This window comes from Trichoplax adhaerens, genomic scaffold (genome assembly GCF_000150275.1).
Source record: "Trichoplax adhaerens TRIADscaffold_3 genomic scaffold, whole genome shotgun sequence".
NCBI lineage: Eukaryota > Metazoa > Placozoa > Uniplacotomia > Trichoplacea > Trichoplacidae > Trichoplax > Trichoplax adhaerens.
This window is the reverse complement of record NW_002060945.1, coordinates 7,774,850-7,788,711: the sequence shown is the minus strand read 5'-3', so window position 1 is coordinate 7,788,711 and position 13,862 is coordinate 7,774,850. Positions and strand designations below refer to the sequence as shown.

The window sequence follows — 13,862 nt, the reverse complement described above, 5'->3', positions numbered from 1 at the left end:
GGAGGTTTTAATCATTACATACAGCTAACTTATTGCGAGCTCGAACTGATTGCAGTCAGGGTGAAATAAGCTTTGCTAATGCTACAATTCCATTTCAATAGCTACTAGTAATTGCAGTCTAGAGAAAATGCAGGATACTACGAATGGTCTGAAGACCTCCACCGGGTTCCACGTCTTCACTGCGCCACTCATGATCATAGAGGTGAATCTACGGACCTGATTATGACGCAGAGGTGGATTTTTTAAACATCCGCAATGGTTTGTCGATGCGAAAATAAACTGCTAATTCCCCATTTAATTCAGAAATTTCCTACATGGAATTCATATTCCAATAGTAGTAAATTCCTGGTATTATCAGTTTTTCTGAGCTAGTTTAGGGAGGGACTAACCATACGAGTATATAAGATTGCGATTTTCTTTCGGTGCAAAATTGACTGCACTGTACACTTTAGTTATTTGGCTGCTTGGAAAATGATCGATACTAATTTTATTACTTCATATTTTGAATTAATTTAGTCATCAACCTGCAAGGCAACATATCATTCGGAGCCATGTACGTGGTGTACAAATGATAAAATACTTCAATAATTGATATATAATTAGTTAAAGAAAGATTTGAGTTAAGTAGCCTTCCGTTTTGATAAACAATTCTTTCTTTTTAAGCTGAGTTCTACTGAAGGGAAATCTAGCTAATTGTAACGACAGTACCTCTATTGACTCAATACTGTATTTAAGTTAATAATAATAATTAATAATACCAGCCTAGACCATGAGTAGATCCATTTGTCAACTTAGATATTATCACCAACAAACAACTTTTAAACTATTGTTAGGTAGTTTAAAGTCGCACGCAGTTAAAATGCAAAAAGGAATCAATCGATTTCATTAGTCAAATGGAAACAAATAGTAACGCCACTGGTTAGAATGATAAAACTAATTTCATTCGAGCTAACCATCAAGTGATTACAGTAATCCTAACCATTCCACTACAGTAGACGCTAAAAAGTGTTTACTATATCAACTCCTTAAATGCCTTAATAACAACATTGATCAATGATACGATTGATTGAAGACTACCGCAACGAGTCCAATCATATTGCAATGAATGATTCCGGTGAACTTTATTTTGTCATTGAATTACTACTACTACTGTAGACTACAGACTGAAGAGAAGCAACATGATGTGAACTGATACGGTAACAAATCCATTTCACTGCAGCTACACAAGCATTTCGTAGAACATCGAGTAAAAAATAACAGTTTGAATGATTTATAAGTGTAAAAGACCTTCATGCCTATGAATTCAAACTATCGTGATCCCATTCAATATCCTACACCTGATAAAGTAGAAAAGGGAAATAATATCGGGGACTTGTAAGAGCGAGGATTTCTCTTATTAAAAGTCTCTGGATAATTTGTGGCTTTCTATGACACCCTAAACGTTAAGGAGTCAATAATTTAATTAATTTTAGTTTGAACGGTTCAATAAATAATTTACTTAGAATTGGTTTATTTATTTTTTTAAATTTTGCTCGTGAGATAACGGCTATGTTCTAATTGTCAGAAAGAAAGAAAATTGCGATAAAGCTATTCGATAATCCAACAAAATATATTTACGCTGCTAATCATGGGCGTGGTGTGAAAGCAGATAAGTTATACGAGTAAATGGTAGGGCAAAAATAATGTTAATGTTAATTAAGAATGAACGTTGGTTTCGAAATGATCCAGTAAAGTACATTAATTAAATAAATAAACGAATTATTTCAACAGTGTCCTGCACCAACTGATTTTTCTCCCACTTTACAAGGAAAGAAACAATTGCCGTAAATACCGTCTTGAATCTGCATGACTTCTAGGTATTCACTGCAAAGAAATATCTAATGTACTAACAGTAAAAAAAGAAATAATTCTACGATTGGCATGAATCGTATCTATTTAAAGTTTAAAATGACGTTAAAGGACATTTTTTCCCTTATCTAATCATAATTAGCCCAATTCAATTCATGACTTGGATAGCTATACGACCACATACGGTATGAAGTGATTCCATTGGTTGATTTCAAACAGGGCTATCATAATCCATTTAAATGAAAACAAGATTTATTCTTAGACAAGGTCGATCATAAATGTTCAAAAGTAGACTACAATACAACATTGATTGTAGGAATTGATTTAGACAACGACTAAACTTAAACCATTCACAATCTTTGGTAGCAAAGAAAGCTTGAACGAAATTCAATTTTAATAACGTTCACCTCCTACGACGTACGATATTAGCCGATGCAGTACGGGTATATTTGTTGATTTTTTTCCTTTGGTCTTATGTGGGCGACGTTCCTTCTCAATTTTATTGATATTAAAAACAAGTAACTTCTCAAGCCATTCGCTGATTTCAAATGAAATCAATTTATTTGCTTTGCCTACTGACTATCAGAATTTCAGCTGTAGGTAAGGGAATTAGACTGTTTCTCTCTATCATGGATTTGCTTTTTAGAATGAATAATTGCGGTATCCTTGTTACTTCTGACTGTCGTCTTGATCGATTTGTGATGATGATTGCTATAAACGTTCGAGTCTTTTTAATATTGGCATATCTACTCGTAGTAGCCGTTATTGATCCTCCTAATCCTTGCCAGCCGTTAAAGGCATGTGAAGTATGTATTGCTAATCCGGAATGTGCATGGTGCGCCGACTTTGTAAGTAATTTCCAAAGATCCCAAAAGGAAAGATTTTTCTACTATTCAAGACAGAAAGTACACGTAAAATGGATTATTAAGCCATAATTATTTTAACTTTATAGCTTTTTCAAATCTTCCCTTGAGTTCATCAAAATACGATTTTACTCAACATTTGCCGACGTAATGATGCAGTAGTAAACCCCATTGTCGTACTTTATTTAGTGCTGTATCAATGTTCAAGCATGGTAGTAAGTTTTGAAGGAATATTGTTGACTATGAACATAAGAGTGTTGCAGCATGTTCCTGTGTTATAAATGATTTATGGGCGTATCTGAAGTAGAAGCCAAAGTATCAGAATAATACAGATATTTAAAAAAGCCAATTCACTAAAGATATTTTGCCAGAACGTTCAATTTGATGCATTTTCATCAACATTCGAATTCTATAGACTACCTCATGTTAGCAAAAGGCGCATTTAAAATACTAATTTGCATGTTTCTTGAAAAAACTTCATTCAACACAACATACCTAAAGTAATTATTGGCTTCTACTGCTATTTTAGAAATAAATTTTCAAATATCGAAGCTATCAATCCTACTGCAGTAGCAGTCTATTACAGAGGCTACTTCTCGACATAATTTCGTTGTATAAAAATATCTACAAGAATCGAATCATTAACCTGTTTGATCTCATCATTATCACAGAAATATGAAGGAGAAAATCTCTATCGTTGCGATGCTGCAGATAATCATGAAGTTCAAGGCTGTGAAGATATTGTCAATCCTCAGTCTTCCTTAGTAAATAGAACTGACGTTGACGATGATCTTGATTCTGTAAGTCACCATTTTTATATTCTAATACGAAAAGAAGAGGAAGATTGATCGATTGCAAAATAATCTGGTAAATATGGTGTTAATGTCTTATTTTAATATCATGCATACGCGTATTGCAGATCTTACTGAATAATTTTACGGATTCAGTATTACAACTACCCCGGTTTAATGTTAAGCTTCGAACAGGTAAGTTAACTGCATCCGATAATACCAGTGAAATAAATTCGCTTATTAGCTGTTAATTATAATTAATAATATCAAGTTGGACACGTTGAGAAGGCTTTGATCTACAATTACCCAAAGTAACGTATACGATGCTTTGGCATAAATCCCACATTGAAATAAATAACAGTAATGTTTGAATTTAGATACTATTAGCAACAGCTGCTTAGCCTCACTTGCATTGTATGCAGCAGATCAAGTGTACAAGTTCTAATTCATTGGCAATAGCATGCAGTACTTCAATGGAACTGTTATACTCTTTCTACATATTGTTTTAGAAGCCTTTTAGTAGGGTACTGAACTCTTTTAACCTCATCATCTTACTATTTTTGTTAATTTACAGGCCAACCAGTACAAATCAGCTTCAATATTGTGTCTACCCAACGGAGCCCTGTCGATATGTACTTTCTATACGATATATCGCGATCAATGTATGGTGATCTAGATATGCTGAAAAAGCGAGCCATTACCTTAGGTATTGGTTTAGATTATTAAAAGGGTTCGCTTTCGCTTCTATCATTGAACAGCCTCTGTTGCATGGATGAAAGTGTCTAAACCTTTACCTGACGTACAACTTAATATATTCTTACATGGATTTTAAATGATCTTTCTTTTAAAATACTTCTGGTTCTTGATATCTGTGTGGGTAAAGCTCTCGAAATGAAAAAATTATCCAGGGATACAAGGTGGGGATTTGGAACATTTGTTGATAAATTTGTTTCGCCGTTTCGGTTACAAGCTAAAGAGAAGTAAGTAATCAATAATAAAGTTACACCATTATGAATGAGTACTCCCCAGTCGTACATATATCCTTTACTCTGCTTGAAATATTTTTTCAGTTAAAAATATCCTTAAGATAGTAAAATCTACAATTAATAGTTGCGCCATTGCGGTTATTATCCCCTCAAATTCACAAACACTAAATATGTAACAAAGATTTGGTGTTGCACACTACACTATTTTACAGTTTTTTGTATTAAATTAGCATTCTTGTAGCCAGGACTAGATAAGAAATGAGGCACTCTACATGACTTTTTATGCTTTTAATAAGACCAGAAAAATTAAATGACCGATTGTTACTGCAGCGACAATTCGATATTTGCGTAAATTTTATGCAATGCATATGCAAGTTTATGTCTTCATGATCGGCTATTATGTTGTACGTATTATTAGATTGGTTAATCCTTGCAATGACGGTGAAAAGGAACCTCTCCAATGTATTCGACCTTATTCATTCAGGAACAATTTATCGCTTACCAATAACATGACTAGTTTTCAGGTAGTAAATTGCTTACATTTAGCGTTTATTTCTATCTCAATTATCAATAAATATAGATACATGTATACGTATATTGCCTTTTATATTCGCATTCCCTTGTAATATAACAGGAGGTTGTCAACGCTCAAATGGTATCCAGTAATCTGGATGCTCCTGAATCAGGCCTAGACGCCCTTTTGCAACTTTCCGTTTGTAATGAAGTACAAAATAATCGTAACTCCGAAATACTCATAGATTGTTATATCTTATTCGACAATCCAATTTTCGCAACGGGCTTAAAGATTATATATTTACGTATATAATACTGTATCAGATAATAAATTGGCGACCATATGCCCGACATATCGTTGTTTATGCATCAGATGCTGATTTCCATTATGCTGGCGATGGCAAGGTGATCATTTCTTGTAACATGTACTCTATAAATTTTTAATGAAGCACCTAATAACTGTTACGTACACTAATTAACTTGTAATATGAGAGAAAGTTATACAGTTCGTACTGTTATATACGGTATTTAGTATTGTTAATTAATATTACCGACTTTTTTGAATGGTTTCATGACATATGTCGTTTAAATTATAATCTAGTTAGCAGGATTAGTTATTCCAAATGACGCTAAATGTCATCTAAGCGAACATGGAGAACATGAAACAGAAACAGTAATGGTAAATTTTAGCACATATTGAGATATATTGAGAATATGAAGATTTGATGAAGCCATTGCCCGTTGCATGTTGTAAATTATTAGATTTTATATTCTGTATATTTATATACGTTACAGGATTATCCTTCCATTGGTCAGTTAAAAGAGAAATTAAGAGAGAACCGAATTATACCTGTATTTCTAATTAGAAACCGATATCAATCGTACGGTGCATTTGCTGTAAGTCACCTTAACAAAATTTAAATTATTCAATGTAAAATGTTACATTGCGGCTTGTATAGCTAAATCAAGATGTTTTAATATACAACGTTAAGACTACGGTCAGTGTTCATATAATTGGAGTATACTGGTATTTTACTATTAACTACTATAACTTTTAAGTAGATCGATAGTAGCGTTTGATATTAAGTGATATAATTATAGATTTTTAGCTTAATTAGGTATTATCATACGATTAAATTTCGAAAAAGATCAATATCCCTTTTAAGTTACAGTTCTTGTCTGAAACTCAGTTAAGAGCTTGACAGTTTACATATATTTCAAAGGCAATCTTTGGCATAACTAAACCATTACCACGACTTATGATATACTTTACATAGTATGTGAATATATGTACTATAGACATTCTAAATTATATCTTGGCTTTGGGAAATACAGGAACTATTAGATAATTTACAAGGAGTAATGGGATGGTTGGGACATTTAGAAGCTGAATCGAGTAATATTCTTGGTTTAATTAACTCAAGTTATGATGTAAGGAAAGAAATTTGGAAAGACAAGACTACGAAAATAATTAACTCTCGCATCTGAATCATTATAAAAACTAGCTAATTTTGTTCTCTGATATGACTATATTCTCATTAATTTATAATTATCTTACAGGCCGTGTCTACTACAATAGAGTTATACAACGACCCAACAGATTTACTGAAATTTGAATACTTTTCAAATTGTACCAAGTGAGATATAAATACCTTTACGTTATTCTTAGATTTTATAGCTGTATATTGCTATAATTGCCGATAAGTTACTAATTTCAGTACGAAGCTTATGGAAAGAACTTCAATTTTCGATTAAATGGAATGTTTCAATCACGTAGGGATGGCCAATTTAAGCCGATTAATACTTGTCTGAACTTAACAGAAAACATGATTGTAAGCAATTACAGATCTTTTCAATTTATAAAATTAAATAATATACAACAACTAAAACTTTTAATCGCTTAAGACCACATTCAACGTAACCATTGAGGCAATAAAGTGTCCTAAGACAGAAAATATTTCGTATGAGTAAGTCTGGCATAATACCAGTTAAGATACTAAAATAATGTGATCCTACTTTTTCTGAATCTTCGCTTATGGAACCTTGAGATCTATTTCAGCTCATTTGATCTAATGTAACAATAATAATTGAAATGTAAAACCACTGCTAATAGTATGTTAATTGTTGAATTTAGAATAAATGTCCATGTTGTTGGTGTTGGAGACTTAGTTGTGGAAATAGAACATCTATGTCGGTGTGGTTGTACTAGAAATGTAAGAGGATTACACGGTTTTATATTATGTAACTATTATCTTTCAATTATTACAAAATGTAAGAGGATTACACGATTTTATATCATGTAACTATTATCTTTTCAATTATTACAATTAAATCTTCAATTATTCGATCTCATAGACAACTGTCAGCGAAAAATGCTCATATAATGGTACACTACGTTGTGGTCAATGCAATTGTAACCGTGGAAGGTCGGTGTAGGCTTATTCGTTATGCTATAGCTTCAAGTAATGAGATCATCTATTTCGTCGTCATGCTAGATCCGGAGATTTCTGTGAATGCGATGCAAGTTTATCTAATACTGTCCGCGATTGCGATGTGTAAGTTGCATTTAACTTTCTTATTGGCGATAGCTAATAGTTATCGAATTTTATAGCATATTGTTAATCATAAAATCGTGAGCACGTACTAACAAATTTAAAAGACTACATGATTATTTATGTAGTGATATTATATTTTCGATATTATTAGCACAGATAATAGTACTTGTAATTATAGAGGCCACTGTGTTTGTCAACAATGTCAATGTAACCAGGTACTGGTAGAGCTTAAATTCTATCTCGTGCTAATATAGGACGACTTGTACTGTACAAAAGCGTCATTGAAAGCCCTAGATTACGTAATGTAAGTAATGCTTACCAGCGAACTTATTGTTACTTGAATAAAACTATAGGATGACCGAGGCTTGATATATGGGAAGTACTGTCAATGCGATAACTTTACGTGTCCTGCTGATAGAAACGGCAATTTATGCTCCGGTAACTTCTCATGAAAAATTTCATCGTATTTAACTTATGATTTATATAGCATGACTGTGCTTCGGACAGATCGACTAAAAATTTTGTGTTCTATTCGAATGCATGATGTAGTAGTACTGCATTGTTTTAAGTAACTTAGAATATTATGTAGTAATAAAATACTTCTACTTCAACTTGAGTCCACCTTTTGTATGCAAACTTTGATTCTTTGTCATCTGCCAATCAAAACTTTCAAACTAAAAGAACTTAGCAAATTAGCTCCACGCTGCTTAGCAGATAATTACTAGATTAGTTAAAAGTAATTCAATGGTGCATATTGCTGGCGTAAATGATATTGTGCAAATAACAATCACTTCGTGTCTGCGAACATAAATATTTTGTTTTGTAGGCCATGGAAGATGCGACTGTGGAACATGTAAATGTAACCATGGCTGGACTGGTATTGACTGTGGTTGCACCTTATCCATTGCTCAGTGTATAGATCCAAAGAGTAGGGTAAAATCAAATGTAGAAATATACACCATTACATTGCAACATTAAAATTTACTATTGTCTTGTATTCTTATTTCGCTGACAATGTATTTTATAGAAAATATGTAATGGCAAAGGTAATTGCAACTGTGGTACTTGTGATTGTCATCCAAAAAGTGGATATAACGGAAAAACATGCCAATCATGCCTGGTATTTGCCATAAAACTTATCTGAATTTGAATTATTCAAAAATTTCGATTTAACAGCTTGTATTAATATCATACCAAATTATATTACGTAGTTCTGTCCGACAGCATGTGATGTACATGGGCAATGTCTATCATGTTGGTTACACAAACAACCAGTATGCAGTGATTACTGCAACAATATTACTATTACTAATGTGACTGAGTTAGATACCAGAGGTGAGTGTCGTACTGAAAGTATTGCTTACATTACTGTTACTACAATCTTATAGAAGAATATTCCCTATCCAACTAACCGCAATAACTAGTACTGTATAGAAGAAATTTATGTTGCTCTGATTTATGTCAAAGATTCTTCTTGAAATTATTTAGGCAATTTTTGCCTCCGATTATGGTCTATTCGATCAAAGATATTAATTTCAATATGCTTCTTTAATTGCTAGATGAATGGTATTGCTATGTGCAAGACATCAATAGTTCCTGTTACTTTAAGTTTATTATCGAAGGCGAAACAAATAGAAATTTACTCACAAGCGTTAGTAAGTTGCCCAGTATGCGGTACTTTATTTAAGAGTAAAATTATCACTAAAGGATAATTTAAATTTGTTATTATACATTTTATTACTAGGTTGTCCTGTATTTATCAGCCAGTCGGTCCTTATCGTCAGTATAATGGTAAATATTGTCGGGTTCGGCCTACTTTGTTTAATCGCTTGGAAAATAGCTGTAACTATAAAGGTAATAAGACATTCCAAATTGAATGATTTCTCTTACACACGCTGATAAAGATGATCTACTCTTCTTGTGTTATGTTAGGATAAGATTGACTATCAAAAATTTACTAAGAAAATATGGGTCAATGCCAGCATTCAGGTAAGTTTAGAATTTTACTATAGCGTAGATATTCTTGTTTCTTTCCTTAAATATATCCTTTCTGTCATACTTTTCAGTTCTTACATGATGTTATTATTCATTGTCAACATTTGGTCTAACAAACTAAAGCGAAAAATAATCATTTCTATCCTGATAGGAAAATCCAGTATATATTCGAGCCACAACTTCTTACAAGAATCCTATGTATCACAAAAACTTTGACAGAAATACATAAAAAATTTAAGACTTTTTTGTGCCTTTCATAGTCCTGAAAACGTAAATGTGTTACTAGAAATGCGTACATTTAATTTCTCAACGAATAATTTGCAGCAACAAGAAAATATATTTTATAATAATTTTCATTAATTACTATCATAGAGTAGCTTATAAGTCAGATTGGATTTAATGGTATCTACGAGCACAATACTTTGCTAGTTATCTGTTCACATCTATAGACCGAATATCGTTAGTCTTTTTAGAATTATTATAATGTTAGTAGATACAAACTGTAAAATGCATTGCACATCCTTGATTTGTCACACATAGCTAAAAAAGTTTATAAGATATTGAGATGAACTTCTCTCGTTTTCAGATCTAAATGAAATTTGTTTCTCGTTTTGCCCAAATATATATTAAGATTAACAAACGAATATTGCTTCGGTAAGATTATATCAACCAGAGTTGCGTAAAGCTGTTTCGAGATGTCTCTTGTCGATAAAGCTATCTGAAACTTACGTAAACGATTTCATGATTTAAAATAGGACAAGTATAACTATGGTTACATAGTAAAAATGACACTGTAGTTATAAAATGTTTTTTATGAAAGTCTTAATTAAGCCATGGAAACACACTAGTTGTATATTAACTTTTTTTGGTAGCAATATTGCTATAAAATTTACAGTTACTGACGAAATCTATTTATTACCGCTTGTACATATACGCGTATTTATTAAACACGGCAATGGAATTGTACAGGTGCAACTAAGCAATTTTCCTGTTATGTTACTTCAAATTGAAGACAGAAATAAAAAAGTATGAGTCTGTACAAAAAGATAGTATCGAGTCTAGAAACTTCCAAAACACAACGAGAATAAACTGGCGTAATATTCTACTAGTTAATGAATAATAAACGTTAATTATGTTGTCAACCAACCAAGTCTAAAATATTATCGGTAGACAAACGGTAATGAGACATAATTGATGTTTTATACATGAGCGATTCTCTATTTTTGGATCATGAAATTAACGGATTTGAGCAGTATACGCATAACGTTTGGTTATGACGTAACTTCCAAGTTTCAATTGACATGTACTGCAATGGTCTGTTAGTATACTGCGATAACAATTTCAATCACTGTTTGCGTATTTCTCTATATAACTTTAGTCAAGTTATGTATTTCTATACAGTATTAACATCCTCTATCGAGGCCTTTTAACAAGACATGATAGAAAAATAATAGGATTATTTTGCACTACGTACTATATTATATTCGAATAAGTACTGTATAGTTACTAGACAAACCCTCACTCGCGATACCTCGTGTACTGCAATTGGACTGTACTGTTTACTTTAACATTATCACTACCGCTTCGCTCCAAGTACTGTATATTTCATATGCATACGATTGATAATATATATGCATAATCTAATAACTGCATGCATGCTTGTGAATTCATTGTGTGGAATATAATACAATTTTATATTTTTTCCCTTGGTATCGGATAACATATTTCAAATTAAAACTATAATTTTCAAGTTAAGGCGCTGAACTATTCGATGAATTTATGGAAGATTCGAGAAATAGATAGATAAATAGATAAAAATGTTATTGTTGATGAATTATTATCAATGACGACAAGATAACATTGGGTCATATGATTATGATATTCTTTAAAATTGAAACTGTAAATTTAAAATATAGGGCGTTAAAGTATATGATAAGGCTCTATAATGATACCAAGTTAGTTATTGTTTTCAGGTCAAGAAGCTGAACTTTTCGATAAATTTATGGAGGCTTTCGAGAAGTAAATGGATATTTAAAAAATATTATTGTCGATTGTTATCGATGACAAGATAGGCAACAATATGATTGGATTAAAACTGTTAATTTAAAGTATAGGACGTTAAAGTACTGTACTTGACAGCACCTTATAGTGATAACGAGTTAGTAGAAAACAAAGTATTCCCCTTGGTTAAGCCAAGACAAAATCGATAGGAATAGTATAGAATCATTAAATACGATGAACTAATAGCTACATGTAGTATAATTCCGTTATATTCTAGAAGAGATTTATAAACCAAAACTATGCGTCAAACTCTAGCTGGGGTAAGCACCTAGAAAATAAGCTATTCTACTTGACTTAAGCAAGATCAGATTGGATAGATAGCAACTATCGATGAATTAGGTACATGTATACAGTACCGTGTAATATCGCACTTCTAGCCTAGAATAGACTCTTTTGCTATGGGCTGATTCTTAATAATTTAATTGTTGAGATTCTTTTGCAAGTTTTTATCTGTAGATATCATAAAATAATGAAATTGTCTGCTTGATCTTGCGTCAATATCTACTCTGCTAAGTATTAAATTATCCAATAAGAATGAATTAAAACACCTGGTTACAAGATAATTTTAACAGCAATATGACGTAGGTGCTGACATTAAAACATCATTACGAAGATTTTCAGTATTAAACTCGTGATGAAACTACTCACAGATTCTTTCTCATTATTGTCCACTTTTCTTCTAAATTAATGTACTGACAATTATCCATTATGCATAGAAGAGGCAATCAATCTCCATGAAATGGGATTGAAAATTGAATTGTCAGCTGCTATGTCTGCGGTACTAATTGCCTTATGCTGAATATTATCCATCATTCACATGGGATTATCCTGTCTTCTGAATAGTTCTTGTCTCGCACTTCTGATTCTCTGTTACCATTGAATATGCGTACGTTATGAAATCAATTCTATTCTTTCCATCAAGACTGCAATTATAATATGCTAGGCAACGGTACTTATTAAAAAGGATTAATTTACAGACATTGATAGGATCAGCATGACGGCGCCAATTTATTTCTGGCTAATTGCTGAAGATAATTTATTATTACTTGTTCTATTGATGGAGTATCATATGATATTATTCCATTTTAGTAGGATATGGCTTTTAAGACAATAAGCTATTTCTTAGAGAGCTTAGACATTATTAATCCAACGTGCAAACATTGGCAGATTGCAATTTTTCTCGGTAGACGATCGGTAAGAGAGGCATTATAAAATATCCATCAATAAAGCTCTTTCATCGGCTGGTGCTTGAAATACTATCCCATATCTCTATAGTATTTAATTCAGTCTTTCCCTTCTCATTATATTATTCAAGAACGTAACTCAATTTATTATAATCCATCCTGTCTCGAATGGAAAATATTAACGGTAAGAGGAATATTACTTATTTTCTACTACTCTTATAGCTTATAGAAAGAAAATGGTCAAAAATTATTAACCTTGGACTAGACTACTTTTATTTCATGCTCATCATTAAATTGGAACGCCAGAATTCGAAATGTACTGTTAACGATATGATACTATCTTCTGTTCAACATTTTCTTTAATTTTAATATTGGGAACAGATGAGGCTTGATTAATCCCTGATACAGACAAATTAATTCAAGTTTGTTATCCATATTACAAGAATAATAGAAAATTGACCTTCACAGAAATTGCTCCATCATCGCTCCTGCATTTGCTTTATCATTCATATATTGTTGAGATTAAAAATACCCAGACTTGTACTCATAATCAATTAAGAGAATACTAACCTTCGGTAAAGTGGTACTGATCATCTATTACTATTTTCTATAAATTTGAGTACGATGCGAAGAACAGCCAGACTTATCGAGAAACCGATTTAGAATAATTTTATCTAAGCGAAATTAATCATATTAGAAAAGGAGACAAATATTCTTGCTGGCAATTAGAGAAGTTATTTAATCTTCTATCCTACTGGGATGTAGTGTTATACTGAAAACAGCCTAATTTGATCAATATTGGATAAGAACTAATTGAATCTAAATCTACTATTTGTAGAAGGAAGATAGATATTTTCTAAATGACTAATTGATCTATTCCTCTTCTGCTATTGATTTAATATTACAAGAACTATCAAATCGACTAATATTGCGTCAGGATAATTTTTAGGAATCTCATATACATTCTGATTTTAGAACTCGATTATAGGGGCTTTGAAAGAAATTGACAACTTTACTTTCGGCCGTATACCAGCGATTGAAAATCATCCACAAAATAAATAGAGTT

The 13,862-nt window shown here is 32.1% G+C and overlaps 1 protein-coding gene across 1 annotated transcript; it reads left to right on the top strand.

Annotated features, from left to right (window-relative positions):
* Window positions 1-2,477: 2,477 nt before the first annotated feature.
* TRIADDRAFT_54881 (uncharacterized protein) lies at window positions 2,478-10,583 on the top strand (the record flags this gene model as incomplete). The annotated part of the gene is made up of 24 exons (XM_002111146.1): window positions 2,478-2,696; window positions 3,383-3,511; window positions 3,631-3,697; window positions 4,077-4,208; window positions 4,386-4,482; window positions 4,907-5,012; window positions 5,123-5,212; window positions 5,326-5,406; window positions 5,603-5,680; window positions 5,797-5,898; window positions 6,337-6,432; window positions 6,562-6,638; window positions 7,136-7,214; window positions 7,357-7,427; window positions 7,497-7,556; window positions 7,708-7,771; window positions 7,910-7,994; window positions 8,383-8,489; window positions 8,584-8,676; window positions 8,768-8,891; window positions 9,116-9,211; window positions 9,301-9,410; window positions 9,489-9,545; window positions 10,521-10,583. The coding sequence occupies 24 exons, from the start codon at window positions 2,478-2,480 to the stop codon at window positions 10,581-10,583; spliced, it is 2,283 nt and encodes a 760-aa protein (XP_002111182.1).
* Between the last annotated feature and the right edge of the window lie 3,279 nt (window positions 10,584-13,862).